Source organism: Pinus tabuliformis, chromosome X (genome assembly GCF_031772625.1).
Source record: "Pinus tabuliformis cultivar Carrire ecotype Pingquan chromosome X, CPIR1, whole genome shotgun sequence".
Classification (NCBI taxonomy): Eukaryota; Viridiplantae; Streptophyta; class Pinopsida; order Pinales; family Pinaceae; genus Pinus; species Pinus tabuliformis.
This window is the reverse complement of record NC_142308.1, coordinates 959324884-959339136: the sequence shown is the minus strand read 5'-3', so window position 1 is coordinate 959339136 and position 14253 is coordinate 959324884. Positions and strand designations below refer to the sequence as shown.

Here is a 14253-nt window from a genome sequence, read left to right as displayed (position 1 = left end):
ATCTTCCCTTGACATCTTCAGCTTGTAGAGTTCTTGCCTTAATGAGATGACTTCTCCAGCAGTGCTTATGGAATACAACTCTACCAATTTGTCATAGATCTCTTTTGAAGTTTCGAGTTTTGATACATATGGGACGAGGGGATCTTTGATGGATTGTATGAGAATCCTTTGAGCCCGAACTTCCCCTTTCATATACTTTGCAAGAGTTTGAGCATCTTCCTTTCATGGTTTAGTGATAAATCCTTTGACATGTTCCATAACCTCATTTTCAATGAGATTGAGATCTGTCCTTTTCTTCCATGCAAGATAGTTTGAAGCCCCAACCAATTTGTTTCCTTCCTTGCAAAAAGACATTTTGACAGATTCAGATGTGGACATAAATATACTAACTTGATAGGATAATCCTTATACTTGTTGCTTCCTTGATGTTGATGATGATATAGAGAATATAAAACTTCTGCTTGATGAAGATAGTTTTCTTCAATAATGATCTTTGATTGTTAGGGTCCAACCCTAACCCCCTTATTTATGTAATAGGGTAGAGTCATAGTTATAGTTAGTTAAAGAGTCAATAAAGCTCATATTAGTAATTTTAAGTGGTTGACCCACATTTAAAGAAAAGGACCACAGTTAGTTGCAAACGGGCCATGGTATTAGATAGATGGTATTAAGAGAACCATGGCATTGACCCATGGTATTGCATGTATGAATCTTATATAAAGAATAGAGACTCCCCATTGAGAGGCGCCGTGTCTTATTTTGTATTTGAGCCCTGCTCTATTGGAGGTTGCCCCCTTGAAGAGGCAAGTGAACATTGCTTTCATCTCTGAATAATAAAACACATGCTGTTATTTCTCATTTTGTTATGTGTTCTGGGTTGTATTTCTTTGTATATTCGGTATTCTGGCATCTTCTCGCAGGTCAAGAGCATAACAAGTGGTATCAGAGCACATTCCAGGGCCGGTGGTATCTCCATTTTTAGCAGTTTTTTTTTTTGGCTAGAGACATGTTCCGGTGTGTTTAAACCACAGGATCTATCATTGAGCACATAAACCTACGGATTTGGGGAGGCATGCACGCAGGAAATACAAGAGGTGTTCATGCTTGTTGGACTCCCTTGTAACCCCTATGGTACCCCTTCGAGTAGTAGCGCATTAGACAGAACCATGCACAGACTATCTTCCACGTACCCTTTGGTATATCGAAAGCCCCCTAGGCTTACCTGAAACCTCACCGTAGATAAACCATCGACCGTCTTGCTACTATAGTACACCAAGAACAACACTCGGGGAGATTACTCGCGCGTATGATAGGGTAGTCGGGTAGTATGGCTAAGGGTACAGTTGATCCTCCTTAGTGCCCTGAAAGATTAGGTCGAGTACTACTGTTGGACCCTTATGTATATTGCGATTGGTAGCACCTGACGCTCCTTGAGACCATAGTTCCCTCGTCTCTCTGAAGATCGCCCATCATCTTCTTTGCCAAATTAGATCTAGCAGGTTGGGTTCTGTCGTCATCGCAACAATCAGATCCACCAGTTTAGGATCTATCGCCACAGTACCATTCAGATCTAACCGTTGGGGTTCTGTCGCTGTCGCAGTCCTACTCTCATTCTGCAGTTGAGGGTTTCGCAGACAGATCTGACCATTTGTGCAGGGAGGCTTGTGGCTCCTATACCCTGGGGCGATTCTCGCAGGACATTGGACAGGATTAACTTTTCTGGAAATTGGCCTTCCCAGGACGCTTATAAGAGACAGCCCATAAGAATCAGGATGACGAGCTGAGTGCGGTGGTACCATTCACTTGTCAGCTTCAATTTTTGAGTGGTCCCAAATTTTTTCACAATGACGACAAGTGACTTGGATCCTTGTATGGTAGAAACCATAGCTCAAGCTATGGCCAATGAGAAGATGGAGACCATTAAAATACAGCTGGTGGATTTAACGATGCAAATCCAAACATTACAAGACACAGTCACAAAGGGCAAGTCAATGTTACAATCAGAGGCATATGCTTTTAATGAAGACCATGAAGGAGAATCTAGCCATCATCTTCACTTCCATGGAAATCAACAAAAATTCCCATCCTCGACCACTCAAGTTGGACATGTACAAATTTGATGGCTCTAATCTGGCAATATGGCTATTAGAAATGGACCAATATTTCACTCTGAATCACATCAAAGATGATGAGACTAAGCTATGTGTGGGAGGCCTTTACTTGGACCAAGAAAGATGGTAATGGTGGCAGTGGCATCAGAAATGCTATCCAAGGACAATTACTTGGCAGGCGTTCGCAAAATCCATTTGTGACTGCTTTGAATGTGAATCTAATTTTTTGGGTCATCCTACTAAGCTCACAAAGATAGGCAGAATAAATGACTATATTACAGCCTTTGAGACATTAGCCTTCCGCACAGCAGGTCTGGGAGATGAATTCTACTTGGAATGTTTTATAAGTGGTCTTAAAGATGCCATCCAAGCCCACATTCGGATGCACCACCCAGCCACATGGATGGAAGCTTGCACAAAGGCTATCAAAGTGGAACGTGCTTTAGCGGCCCAGTCGCCTCGTCCAAATTTCATAGCCAAGGAATGCCCCACCCAGGCTCAGGGCACTACCCAAACACTTAAGGTTCAAAAGGTGTCCCCTGCAGAAATGGCTGAAAGAGGAAAGCAAGGATTGTGTTACTACTGTGATGACAAATACTCCCTGGGGCATAAATGTAAGGAATGCAAATTCTTTCAAATTGATGCTTTTGATCACAGTTCATCTGAGGAAGCCCCACCCTTTGAGGGACTAGAGGAGGAATATGAGGACAACCAACAGGACAATGAGCTCCCAGATACACCAGAAGAACCAGTTATCTCGCTCCATGCTTTGGCAGGCATTTCTTCTCCCCAAACTCTCAAAATTAGAGGTTTTATTAAACATCGCCCTGTAGTAGTATTGATTGATAGTGGCAGCACGCATAACTTTATCCATCATAGAGTCGCAGAAGTTGTGCATTTTTTTGTCAGAGAAGTCTCTAATTTCCAGGTCCAGATCGCTGATGGGGGGGACAATGAAATGTGAAAGCTGCTGTGAAAATATATCGCCCAATTTAATGCCATCTAGGCCTGTGAGCCCATTACTCTTCATATTCATCCTGAGATGCAACAGGTCGTAAATATCCACCCACAGGGCTTTGATAAACCTCATGAGCTTCCACCCTCTAGAGGGGAACATGATCATAACATCACTTTGGTCCCAGGGGCACAACCACCAAATGTGCGCCCATATAGAATACCCTTTCACCCAAAAGAATGAAATTGAAAAAATCATCAAGGAACTCCTGGAAGCCAGTGTCATTCGTCCTAGCATCAGTCCTTATTTCTCACCTGTGGTCGTGGTGATCAAGAAAGATGGGGAATGGCACATGTGTCCAGACTTTAGGGCCCTCAACAAGCTTATGGTCAAAGATAAATTCCCCATCCCGGTTGTTGATGATTTGCTGGATGAGCTAAATGGGGCTCAATTCTTTACTAAGCTAGATCTTCTCTCGGGCTATCACCAAATACGCATGAAAGAAGTAGACATTCTGAAGACTGCTTTCTGAACTCATGAAGGCCATTATGAATTCTTGGTCATGCCATTTGGTCTCTATAATGCCCCATCCACTTTTCAGAGCCTCATGAATCACCTGCTCAAACCATATCTCAGAAAATTTGTCCTTGTTTTCTTTGATGACATTCTCATCTACAACCTCACCTGGGAAAAACATCTTTAGCATGTAGACCTGCTCTTGCAATTGCTTCAGAAGCATAAATTATTTGTCAAATTGTCCAAGTGCTCTTTTGGCATGGAAGAAGTCAAGTATTTGGGCCACATTGTGGGGCGTGAAGGTGTCAGGGTGGATCCCAAAAAGATCCAGGCAATGTAGGATTGGCCCCAACCAAAGACCTTGAAGAGTTTGAGAGGATTCTTGGGTCTCACCGGCTACTATCGCAAATTTGTTCGCAATTATGGTCGCATTGCTAGACCCCTCACTCACCTTCTCAAGAAAAATTCATTCCTCTGGACTGATGAAGCACAACAGGCATTTATAGCTCTCAAACAGGCCATGTGTTCCACTCCCGTATTGGCACTACCCAACTTCACCAAATCTTTTGTGATTGAATGTGATGCTTCAGGTATGAGTATTGGGGTTGTCTTAATGCAGGAAGGTCGACCCTTGGCCTTCACCAGCCAACAACTAAGTGGGAAACATCTGGGACAATCTACCTATGAGAAGGAGATGATGGCCATCTTACATGCAGTGGATACCTGGTGACCATACTTATTGGGGCGGCGTTTCCAAATCCGCACAGACCATCAAAGCCTTAAATATTTTTTGGAGCAACGACTATCCTCGCCACAACAAAATAAATGGCTAGCCAAAATGTTGGGATATGATTATGAGATAATTTACAAGAAAGGGCACGAAAATGTCGTAGTAGATGCTTTATCACGCCAATTTGAGGAGGACAACACCCTGCTAGCAATCTCTCTTCCCATTCCAGATTGGATTGAAGAAGCTCGCAAGGAATGGTTTTCACATCCTTCGCTCTCCCAACTCATAAATAACTTGCAAGCAAATCCTAATTCGATAATGGGCTACTCTTGGAAGGATGAGATTCTTCGCTACAAGGACAAAGTAGTGATATCACCGACATCCACCCCCAAAATGCACATTTTGGCTGAGTTGCACTCATCTCCCACTGCAAGCCATGCATGCTTTCAGAAGACTTATGCTTACACTCGTTGTTCCTTCTTTTGGACAGGCATGAAAATAAACATTCTTACTTTTGCACCTGAATGTGATGTGTGTCAGCACCACAATGGAGAAACAATCAAGTCCCTAGACACTTTACAACCATTGCCCATCCCTGCCTCAATCTGGACAGATGTTTCTATGGGTTTCATTATTGGTCTTCCGAAGTCAGGCAACAAGTCAGTCATCATGGTGGTTGTGGACAAACTTTCTAAGTATGCTCATTTTTGCGCCCTACCCCACCCTTTTACACGCAATTTGGTGGCTTAATCTTTAATGGACCAGATCTTCAAATTGCATGGCATGCCCACTTCCATTGTGTCTGATCATGACCCGATCTTCACTAGTAACTTTTGGCAGGAACTTTTCAAGCTACAAGGCACCCAACTACAACTAAGTACTTCCTATCATCCCCAAACTGATGGTCAAACTGAAGCCGTCAACAAATGTCTGGAAACCTACCTCAGGTGCTTCACTTCAGAAAAGCAACATCAATGGGTACAGTGGTTACCTTTAGCTGAATGGTGGTATAATACTAACTATCATGCCGCCACCAAGATGACTCCATATGAAGTAGTTTATGGTCAACTCCCCCCTTCACCTACTTCTTATATCCCTGGATGCTCTAAGGTGCAAGCAGTGGATCAACTCCTACAGAACCGTGCAACCATGCTAGCCCGTCTCAAAGATAATCTCCATCAAGCTCAGAATCACATGAAGCAACAAGCAGACCAACATCGTTCGGAGCGCACATTTCAAGAAGGGGATCAGGTATTCTTGAGGCTGCAACCATACAAGCAAACATCACTCAAAGACAAGGGTCGTTAGAAATTATCTCCAAAATTCTATGGACCTTATCAAATACTTCAACACATTGGCGAAGTAGCCTACAAGCTAGCCTTGCCACCCACTGCAAAAATCCATCCCGTCTTCCATGTATCATGCCTCAAGAAAGTGGTGGGGAACAATTGCAGAATTTAAACCAGTCTACTTGAATTGGATGAAGAAGGTTCAATTTGGCTCCAACCCGAACAGGTCCTTGACAAACGAGAACGACATCTACACGTTCGCACGATCAAGGAAGTCCTCGTCAAGTGGAAAGACACCTCTCCGGAAGATGCGACCTGGGAACCAACCACTATTCTTCAGCAGTTTCCGCAGCTTCAGCCTTGAGGACAAGGCTGTTTTTATGGGGGAGGGCATGTTAGGGTCCAACCCTAACCCCCTTATTTATGTAATAGGGTCGAGTCATAGTTATAGTTAGTTAAAGAGTCAATAAAGCCCATATTAATAATTGTAAGTGGTTGACCTGCATTTAAAGAAAGAGACCACAGTTAGTTGCAAATGGGCCAAGGTATTAGATAGATGGTATTAAGAGAACCATAGTATTGACCCATGGTATTGCATGTATGAATCCTATATAAAGAATAGAGACTTCCCGTTGAGAGGCGTCGTGTCTTATTTTGTATTCGAGCCTTGCTCTATTGGAGGTTGCCCCCTCGAAGAGGCAAGTGAACATTGCTTTCATCTCTGAATAATAAAATACATGCTGTTATTTCTCATTTTGTTATGTGTTCTGGGTTGTATTTCTTCGTATATTCGGTATTCTGGCATCTTCTCGCAGGTCAAGAGCATAACATTGATCTCACAGAGAGAGGGATCCCTTTGGATCCTTTGATGGTGGAGTCTTTGTTGATGAAGATCAATAATGACTTCTTGATGATGTCTTCAATGGTAGGGATCTTGCTTCAACGATGATAACACCTTTTGATCTAGCTTCCTTTGGATGAATAGTCTTCAAGATACTTCAATTTCAAAATGATTGAGAGTGGATCCCAGGAATGCTTATTTGATTGATCTAGGGTTTTTACTTTCTTCAAGATGATGATATAATCTTGATGGTGAGGTGCTTCTCTTGGATGAATAAACTTCAAGCTTACCTTGATTCGTAGATCTCTTTAACTTGGGTAGATGTAGGGTCTTAGCCTTCTTTCTTGATAATGATCCCAAGACTTCTTTTGGTGTAGATTCCTTCTTCGATCTAGGGTTATGATGCTTCCTTTGTAGATCTTGACTTCAAGATGATCTTCGCTTTGATACCTTCCTCGAGATTTGATCCTCAAGAGTCCCTTGATAAGATGCCCTTCCTTGACTTAGTCACCTTAGCTTTGATACCATGTTGAGAAATCTAGGGCTTCAAGATTAGGTGATTTCTCTATTAATGATAATTGCTTGTGAATGCTTTTTACTTCTTAGATTAGGATCTTCTTTTACTTATGTTAGTATAGTGTTATTCTTCATCAAACAACTACCAATGCATAAACCATAAAGAGACAAGAGACACAGAATATAGGCTATCAGCCAGGGCCAAAACCTCTCCCACTTGAGAGGAAAACCCGAACAAATTCTTCTTCTTATAGAGACTTCAATTGACGAATACCAAGACCAAGACCCTTGACCTATTTGCCACTCCAAGACCAAGACATAAGATCCTTCCTTTTTCTACCTTCTCCTTGACCAAGTCAATATTAGTCAAAACTACTTCTTTCACTGCACTTTTCGGCTACCTTGAAGATTTCGGCCTTCCTTAACACATCTACAATCTTGTATGCTTGAAATCAATGCATAGACACGTGAGGGATGAGATATGGTCTTTCTTGTAGTGTCTCTCCTTCGCTTGTCTCGAGGATTGTTCCTTGTTGTTTTGGCTAGCAAGAGTGATGGTGTGAAGACCCTTTTCTCGTCCTCTATGTCAACAAATGTGCCCACTACAGAAACCCTAGTTTCTGCCACACGTGTGAAGGTGTTTGCCCAAGAAATAGTCCCAAAAGAGCTCGATCTTCCTCTTCCTTTCCTCCGTTGTCAGTAGGCTGCCTTCCTTGAGAACTTCACACTCTTTTCTGTCTTCTTCTTCACCAAAATTGTATCTCTGAAATAAGGCTAAGCTGCCCTATTTATAGTGATTTCCCATGCATATAAGCTGACATGAGTTGAGTGTAAGCCGACATGACTTTTGGAGAATTTTCATTACTTTATTTAAAGCTGACTTGCTAGGAGATGCTTGTGCTTGTCTTGGAGGGCTATTTGACACTTTCATTGACTCATATACAAATGTGACATGCCCAAGAAGGGTCCTTCATACATGAAATTGATTATTTTTTACTTTATGACCAATCCTAAGGGCTCACAATGGGAGCCATTACTAAAAATAAAATTCCTTGCGCATGAAACCCATGAGAAAAGCATTACAAAAATAATTTTATTTTTCTTCTTTACATCATCACATTTACACATGTCATTATGAAGACCAAACCTAGTTACATTTTTCAATAGGTTTCAGGGCTTGTAAGAGGCTGAAATAATCCTCAGTCAGATTGATAGTTTGAAGGCCTTATACCCATTGAAGAAACCAAATAACCTCTATTGAAAGATTCGAGGGTCTTAGGGTTTGTCTCAGGTAGGCCGAAGTTTAATCCTGTACTGAGATTCTTATAAGTAAAGATCATTATCCATCTTTAAGCCTGAGAGAAGGCAATAACATACTTGGGAGAAGAACGAAATATCGAGTAAAGTGAATTCATCTCAGTGGGTCGAGTAGGCCTCAAAGCTTATTGTATAAGGATGGAGCTCAAAACCTCAGGTTGAAGTTACCTCATAAAGTTACAAAGGTTTGAAAGCTTCAATAAGTTGACAAAGCAGTCTCATAAGGCCGAGGTTGTGTCATTCTTGTTGCAAAGAGCTTAGGACTAATGAAATATAAGCCTCAACATCTAAGGAAAAATTCTTAGTAAGTCTCAGATGCAAGTTAACCACTGTGCAAGCATATGGAAGTAGATTTGTTGTTTCTAAAGAAGTCGAGGTTGATAGATTGAGTCATTTCCAAAATTTAAGAATTAAAAGGGCAGAGTCCCTTAAATTCTTTAACGATCCAAGCTTGTATCACTTAAAAGGATCAAAAATTCAAAATCATAGATCACATTGTAGGCCGAATTTCTATTGCCTTGAAAGATGTGTTAAATCAGATTGAGTCATTGGTTCTAAAGCTATACCAGATTGCCTTTAGGAATTCTTTGTGACTGCTTGGATCAAGAGAGGTCATTTGTGAGTGTTGCAATAAAACTTGAAGTTCAACAAAATGAAAGAATGGTTGCTACAATCCATGGTTTGATTTGTGAGGTATGTAAGAAAGTCATTCTTTAATAGATTTGCAAATGGAAGTTTAGAACCTCATATTAAAGTGCTTGAAGATCATTGAAGTAAAGTATTTTCAGTATGTCTGGAAGGACAAAGTTTTTTAAAGTTTGTGTAAGATTGTAGCTTCCTCCTTAGTCAAAGGACTATGATTAGTCAGGGATTCTTGAAGAATCCATTAAGAACTATTATGGTGACTTTTGAAGGAGTCTCTTCACCCTTCAAAGATTCACAAATGATCTCCCATCATACTCAGGAAATATTGTTAAGATCAAAGATTCACAAATGATCTCCCATCCTACTCTGGAAATATTGTTAATTCATATTGTTGATCAAAGCAAGACAAAGTCTCATAAAGAAAGATATGTGAACTGAGAGTCTAAATAACAAACCTCTGTGTTTCTTTGAAAGATGTTGCATTATATGAAGAAGGACATTATTGAACCTTACTCTGTCAAAACAAGGTCTGGAAGATGTTGAGTTTCCCTTTAAGGATCATACCATGCTATTGGAAGCAAAGGGAGTTAAGAAAGATCACTTGTTAAATCTATTTGGCTCAAATATCTTGAGCACAATTATAAGAAGGGGCATTCAAAATGCAAAAGAAGCAGAGTCCCTCCTCAAACTCAGAAATCAAAGGGCCCCTTGATAAAATTCATTTGCAAACCTAGTACTATAGCAGGCCAAGGATATACAACATATTGGATTGAAGTTTTTGATTAAATCTATTGTTGCAAAGAAAGAATTGATGCCATGGAAAAATCTTGCATCTATTGTTATGAATGTTTGGGTGCTGAATATAATGCTCAGCCAAGAATGATGAAGTTTATTCTTTAGACCAAGTCTCTAAGGACAAAATGCTGCTGCTGTTACAATGATTTTGAGAAAGCAGAGTTACTTGGTTTGGAGTGACCAAGGATCATCATTAGACATCCTTGATTGATTAATGATGGATCAAGGACATTGTGATTCTAGGGTTTTGAACAATTGAATATCCAAGGTTTGTAAACCCTAGAAAGCAACAAGTCTTGGATAAAAATGTCCTAGGGTTTATGGACAAAACCCTAGGACTGGATTTAGATCAACATTTATTCTAAAAGAAGAAACCCTAGCTCTTAAGGAATAACATCATAATGATGATGTGGATGAGATTGATAAATTTGCTAACTGGATGCAAGAAGGCTAAGATCAAGAGTGTTGAGAAATCAATAGGGCAACATGTTGAAACTTGTAGCTTGGGAGGTACTCCAAACCCTTGGCTAGTGGGTTTTGGAGAATTTGGCACACAAAAGTGACTTGTGGGCTAAGAACACAAGCCTTTGGGATTTGTACCCAAGCATGTGGGTGTGAAACCATGAGGAGAATTTGAAGTTGGTCGGTGTAAAATCACGGAAGGACTTGAGGAAGAGCTGACTTGGTACTAGGCGAAGGACTTGGTCTAGAGTTTGGTCTTTGTACCTCATTTGAAGCAGATTCTAAGAAGAGAGGAGTTTCTGGGTTTTCTCCTTGGAGGGGTTTTTCCCTGGCTGAGAGCCTAATCTCTGTGTCCTCTATTGTGGCTATCACTGTTCTTGATATTGTTTGATGTAAAGATCTAACTAAAGAACATAAAGAAGATAAATAAGATTCACAAGAAAATATCAAGGTTAAGGAAAATAAGATTAATAGTTGCCACTATCCATTTTCCAACAGTGGAAATGATATTTCATTCTAATCTCAAAGTAGGCAAAGCCTTTGCAGATAAAATATTCCTCCGTGTTTACTTCATTCAACAAACATAGTTTACAAATCTGTTCCTTGCTGTGGAGATAGTTATCCTCAACTGTCTACGGAGCCCATGTAGAAATTCGACTCAGCATGCGGCTTGTTTAACTAACAAAAGCAATATCCATTTATATTTTTGAATCGTGATCATATTTTGGTAAAAGAGTGATCAACTATTTAATGTTCATAAAGTTTTAACTTATTTTTTGAGGTATTTTTATAAGAAAATGATGCCTGTAAAATGTGTATAGAAATGCTCATGACAACCATACGAGTATAACCATCAATTTCCAAGCCTATGCCCTGATGGTGTTGATATTCCAGATATGATTGCCTTCCTTCACTTAGATAATTAGTCTTTGACATGCATATTAATATACTCAGTCACATTCATTTTATAGATAAGTTTTACTTTTCTTCACATGTGCTACATAGTTCTTAGAGACGTGCCTATCCTTTCATAGTGTTGTTGAATTATTAACATTTGATAATAGGAGTCAAAGGTAAATATTGACAATGTGACATTCGTGACATGCATATAAAGTTTTGGTAGTTAAGAGGAATTTGGTAGCCAAACTACTGAACATATACATATGGATAGTGGTGTATGTAGTATGTACCTCATTGTATGAACTTATGAAGTACTCGTGTAATAAAAACTCTTATTCTGCATTTCCCACTGGTGTATATTTTTTTTCCATACATCTATGATAGTAAATAATGTTTACTTGGATGAAATGTACTACATATTCCATAGACATTTCACATCTTTCACATTTATGCCCCAATATCAAATCTTTGTGCCAGATTGTACGGTTTGAAATGCTGTTGCTTCGAAATTCTTTAAAGAGTGATTATTTGAGCCAGTTGTATGTTCACTGCTTAGAAGTTTAAAGACATGGTGAGGACATAGAACTTGAAATAATTAGCAATATGTTCTTTTAATCTTCATGTTGTTAATGCATGTTTGTGCAGGTCATAATCCTTGCAAGGGAGTGTGGTTTAAAGCTAGAGCTTGATGATATTCCTGTTCAGAACCTTGTCCCAGAACCTTTGCAGGTAACTAATCCATAACCATCATCTGTCTGGGGTTGAATTTAGAAAAATCCATAGAATCTGTCATAGATGTTATCAATAATCATCAGATTCATAAGTATTATGAATATGTTTACACATCTATTCTCAAAAGAAGTATCTGGCATTTCTATTGATGAAGCTCAATTCAAAAATCAGTATCTTTATGTGACCAATTCATCTGGTGGATTTTCAGAGGTGCACTTCTGTGGAAGAATTTATGAATAAGCTTCCAGAATTTGATCATGAAATGAAAAAGCAAAGAGAAGATGCAGATTCTAGTGCTGAGGTATGTCAATAGCAGGCAGAATAGAACATAGTTTATCTTGTTGAGAATAAGATAAAAGGAACTTTCTCATTGACATTGTATCTTAATACCTTGTTACACAACCTGCTTATTACAAGTATGATGAAATTAGATGCGAGCTCTAAATTTGATTACAAATTATTGATTACTATTTGCTCATTTGTTGATAATTCACATCGAAGATGTTCTGGGAATTTACAGATATGTTCTGGGCTAGCTCCTACTGAAATTCAGTAGTAGCTTTCATTTTTTGGGGTGCTTCCAGTGACCATTCATCATTTGCTTTATTTTGGGTACTTCAATTTTTGAACTTTTAAGCTGGTCTTCAAATACTAATATCTTAACATCATGTGTTTTGCTTCAAAGGTTCTTAGATACGTTGGAGTTGTTGATACTGTTGCTAACAAGGGTCATGTAGAGCTGAGGAGGTATTCAAAGACACATCCATTTGCCCAACTATATGGGTCCGACAATATCATTGCATTCACAACAACAAGGTATCATAAGCAACCACTTATTGTGAGAGGCCCAGGTGCAGGGGCAGAAGTTACTGCCGGTGGAGTTTTTAGTGACATTCTACGGTTAGCATCCTATTTGGGTGCTCCATCTTAGTCATTATTTTGTTAGAACGAATGATTCTTCTCCTGCTATGTTTGTTAACTACTGACTAGATTTTTATATTATAGTTAGAGTGAGATTTATATTCCTCTAGTATGTTCAATTTCTCCATGATGAGTCCTAGTTGGTTTAGATGCCTCCTATTCCTAGCTTTCCCACCTTGGATTCTAGACAGGAAAATTGAACATATACAGGTTTACATGCAAAGGTTCGTAATGGAAAACTGGAGATTTTGCCATTACGAGCAGGGAAAGATGTAAATGGCAAGATTTGCATTAGCATAAGGAAATTTTTTTAAGACCTGGTCAAGGTTTAGGAGTCGTTCAAATTTTGTTTCATTTGAGAAGCACCGTTCCCTTGAGTATGTAATATGAAGATATGAGTAATCATCTTATGACATGGTTAAGAAAAGTCCAAACTTGAATTGTGAACCTCTAGTGCCAGTTTGTTTTCTTTATTTGGGTTTCTATTTGTACTGACTTTAGAAATAAGGCAACTGGCTTGTAATATAGCAAGGACCCACCAAGGGGAGTCAGATAGAAGAGTGGATACAAGGAACTGTAATTAGCATCTCTAGATAACCTTGTTAAATGTCACAAGTGTGCTATGAACATTATTTACTGATGTTGAACCAAATCCTCACTTTTGGAATTGGACAATGGAAATCTACAGAATGTGAGTGCTTGAAATATTGTACCTACTTTTCCCAGCATCAATCTGAAAAATTTAAATAGTCTTTGAAGAAATATTTTCTGATACATTAAGAGTAATGTCTTATAGTTTAATGATAGTTTTGAGATTATGAATTTTGAAAACTTGGTTCTCACATAACAAAACAACCATGGGATTATATTTCTCTAAGAGCACTGGAGCACATTTTCACCTTTTTTTTTTTTTCATCTATTGGTAGGTTCATTAAAATATCATTATTTATATTTTATGAATTAAAATAATTTATACTAAAACTATTTCATTGAACAAAAGTGAGATAATTTAAATTATTATTTGTTTCTCTTAAATGCATTAGAAATGTTAATAGTATCGATCTTTATAATATAATTCGAATGAACTAATGATGTATTCATTATAATTATAATTATTATTTTATTTTTAGTCAAAGCATGTTCTTCATGCTTATAGGGCCAATTGAGTCAAAATAATTTTTATTATGAGTCAAAGAAATGTAATTGAGTCAAGTCTCATTTGGACTTTGAAAGAAAAAGAAAATGAATTTTTGTCTTGAGTTAAAAAGTTAAATTGTCAACCACAAGACCAAGTCGGCCCTAGGGGCAGCTATTTGACCCCTCTGGACATGTATATCTAGAAGTCAACTTCACCACTTTGGAGATCGTTCACTCACTCGTCATACACATTGATTTTTGTGCTAAACAAGAAGACAATCGAAGTTAATGGAGAGAGGAAAGTCAAAGGAAAGAAGATGAGTTTTATGCCCTAGTTCTACCATGCGCGTGAATTTTTTCCGAGGTACTGCAAGCCTAAAATTCAA

General features: G+C 38.9%; 1 protein-coding gene across 1 annotated transcript in view; it reads left to right on the top strand.

Moving 5' to 3' along the window:
• Nucleotides 1–13442, top strand: part of LOC149142897 (bifunctional aspartokinase/homoserine dehydrogenase 2, chloroplastic-like) — a 159145-nt gene extending 145703 nt beyond the window's left edge. Inside the window, exons 8-10 of the mRNA XM_089451619.1 lie at nt 11723–11806; nt 12018–12110; nt 12495–13442. Of these exons, the coding sequence (XP_089307745.1) occupies nt 11723–11806; nt 12018–12110; nt 12495–12740 (423 nt within the window). The 3' untranslated portion in view covers nt 12741–13442. The remainder of the gene's footprint in view (nt 1–11722; nt 11807–12017; nt 12111–12494) is intronic.
• Nucleotides 13443–14253: the final 811 nt, after the last annotated feature.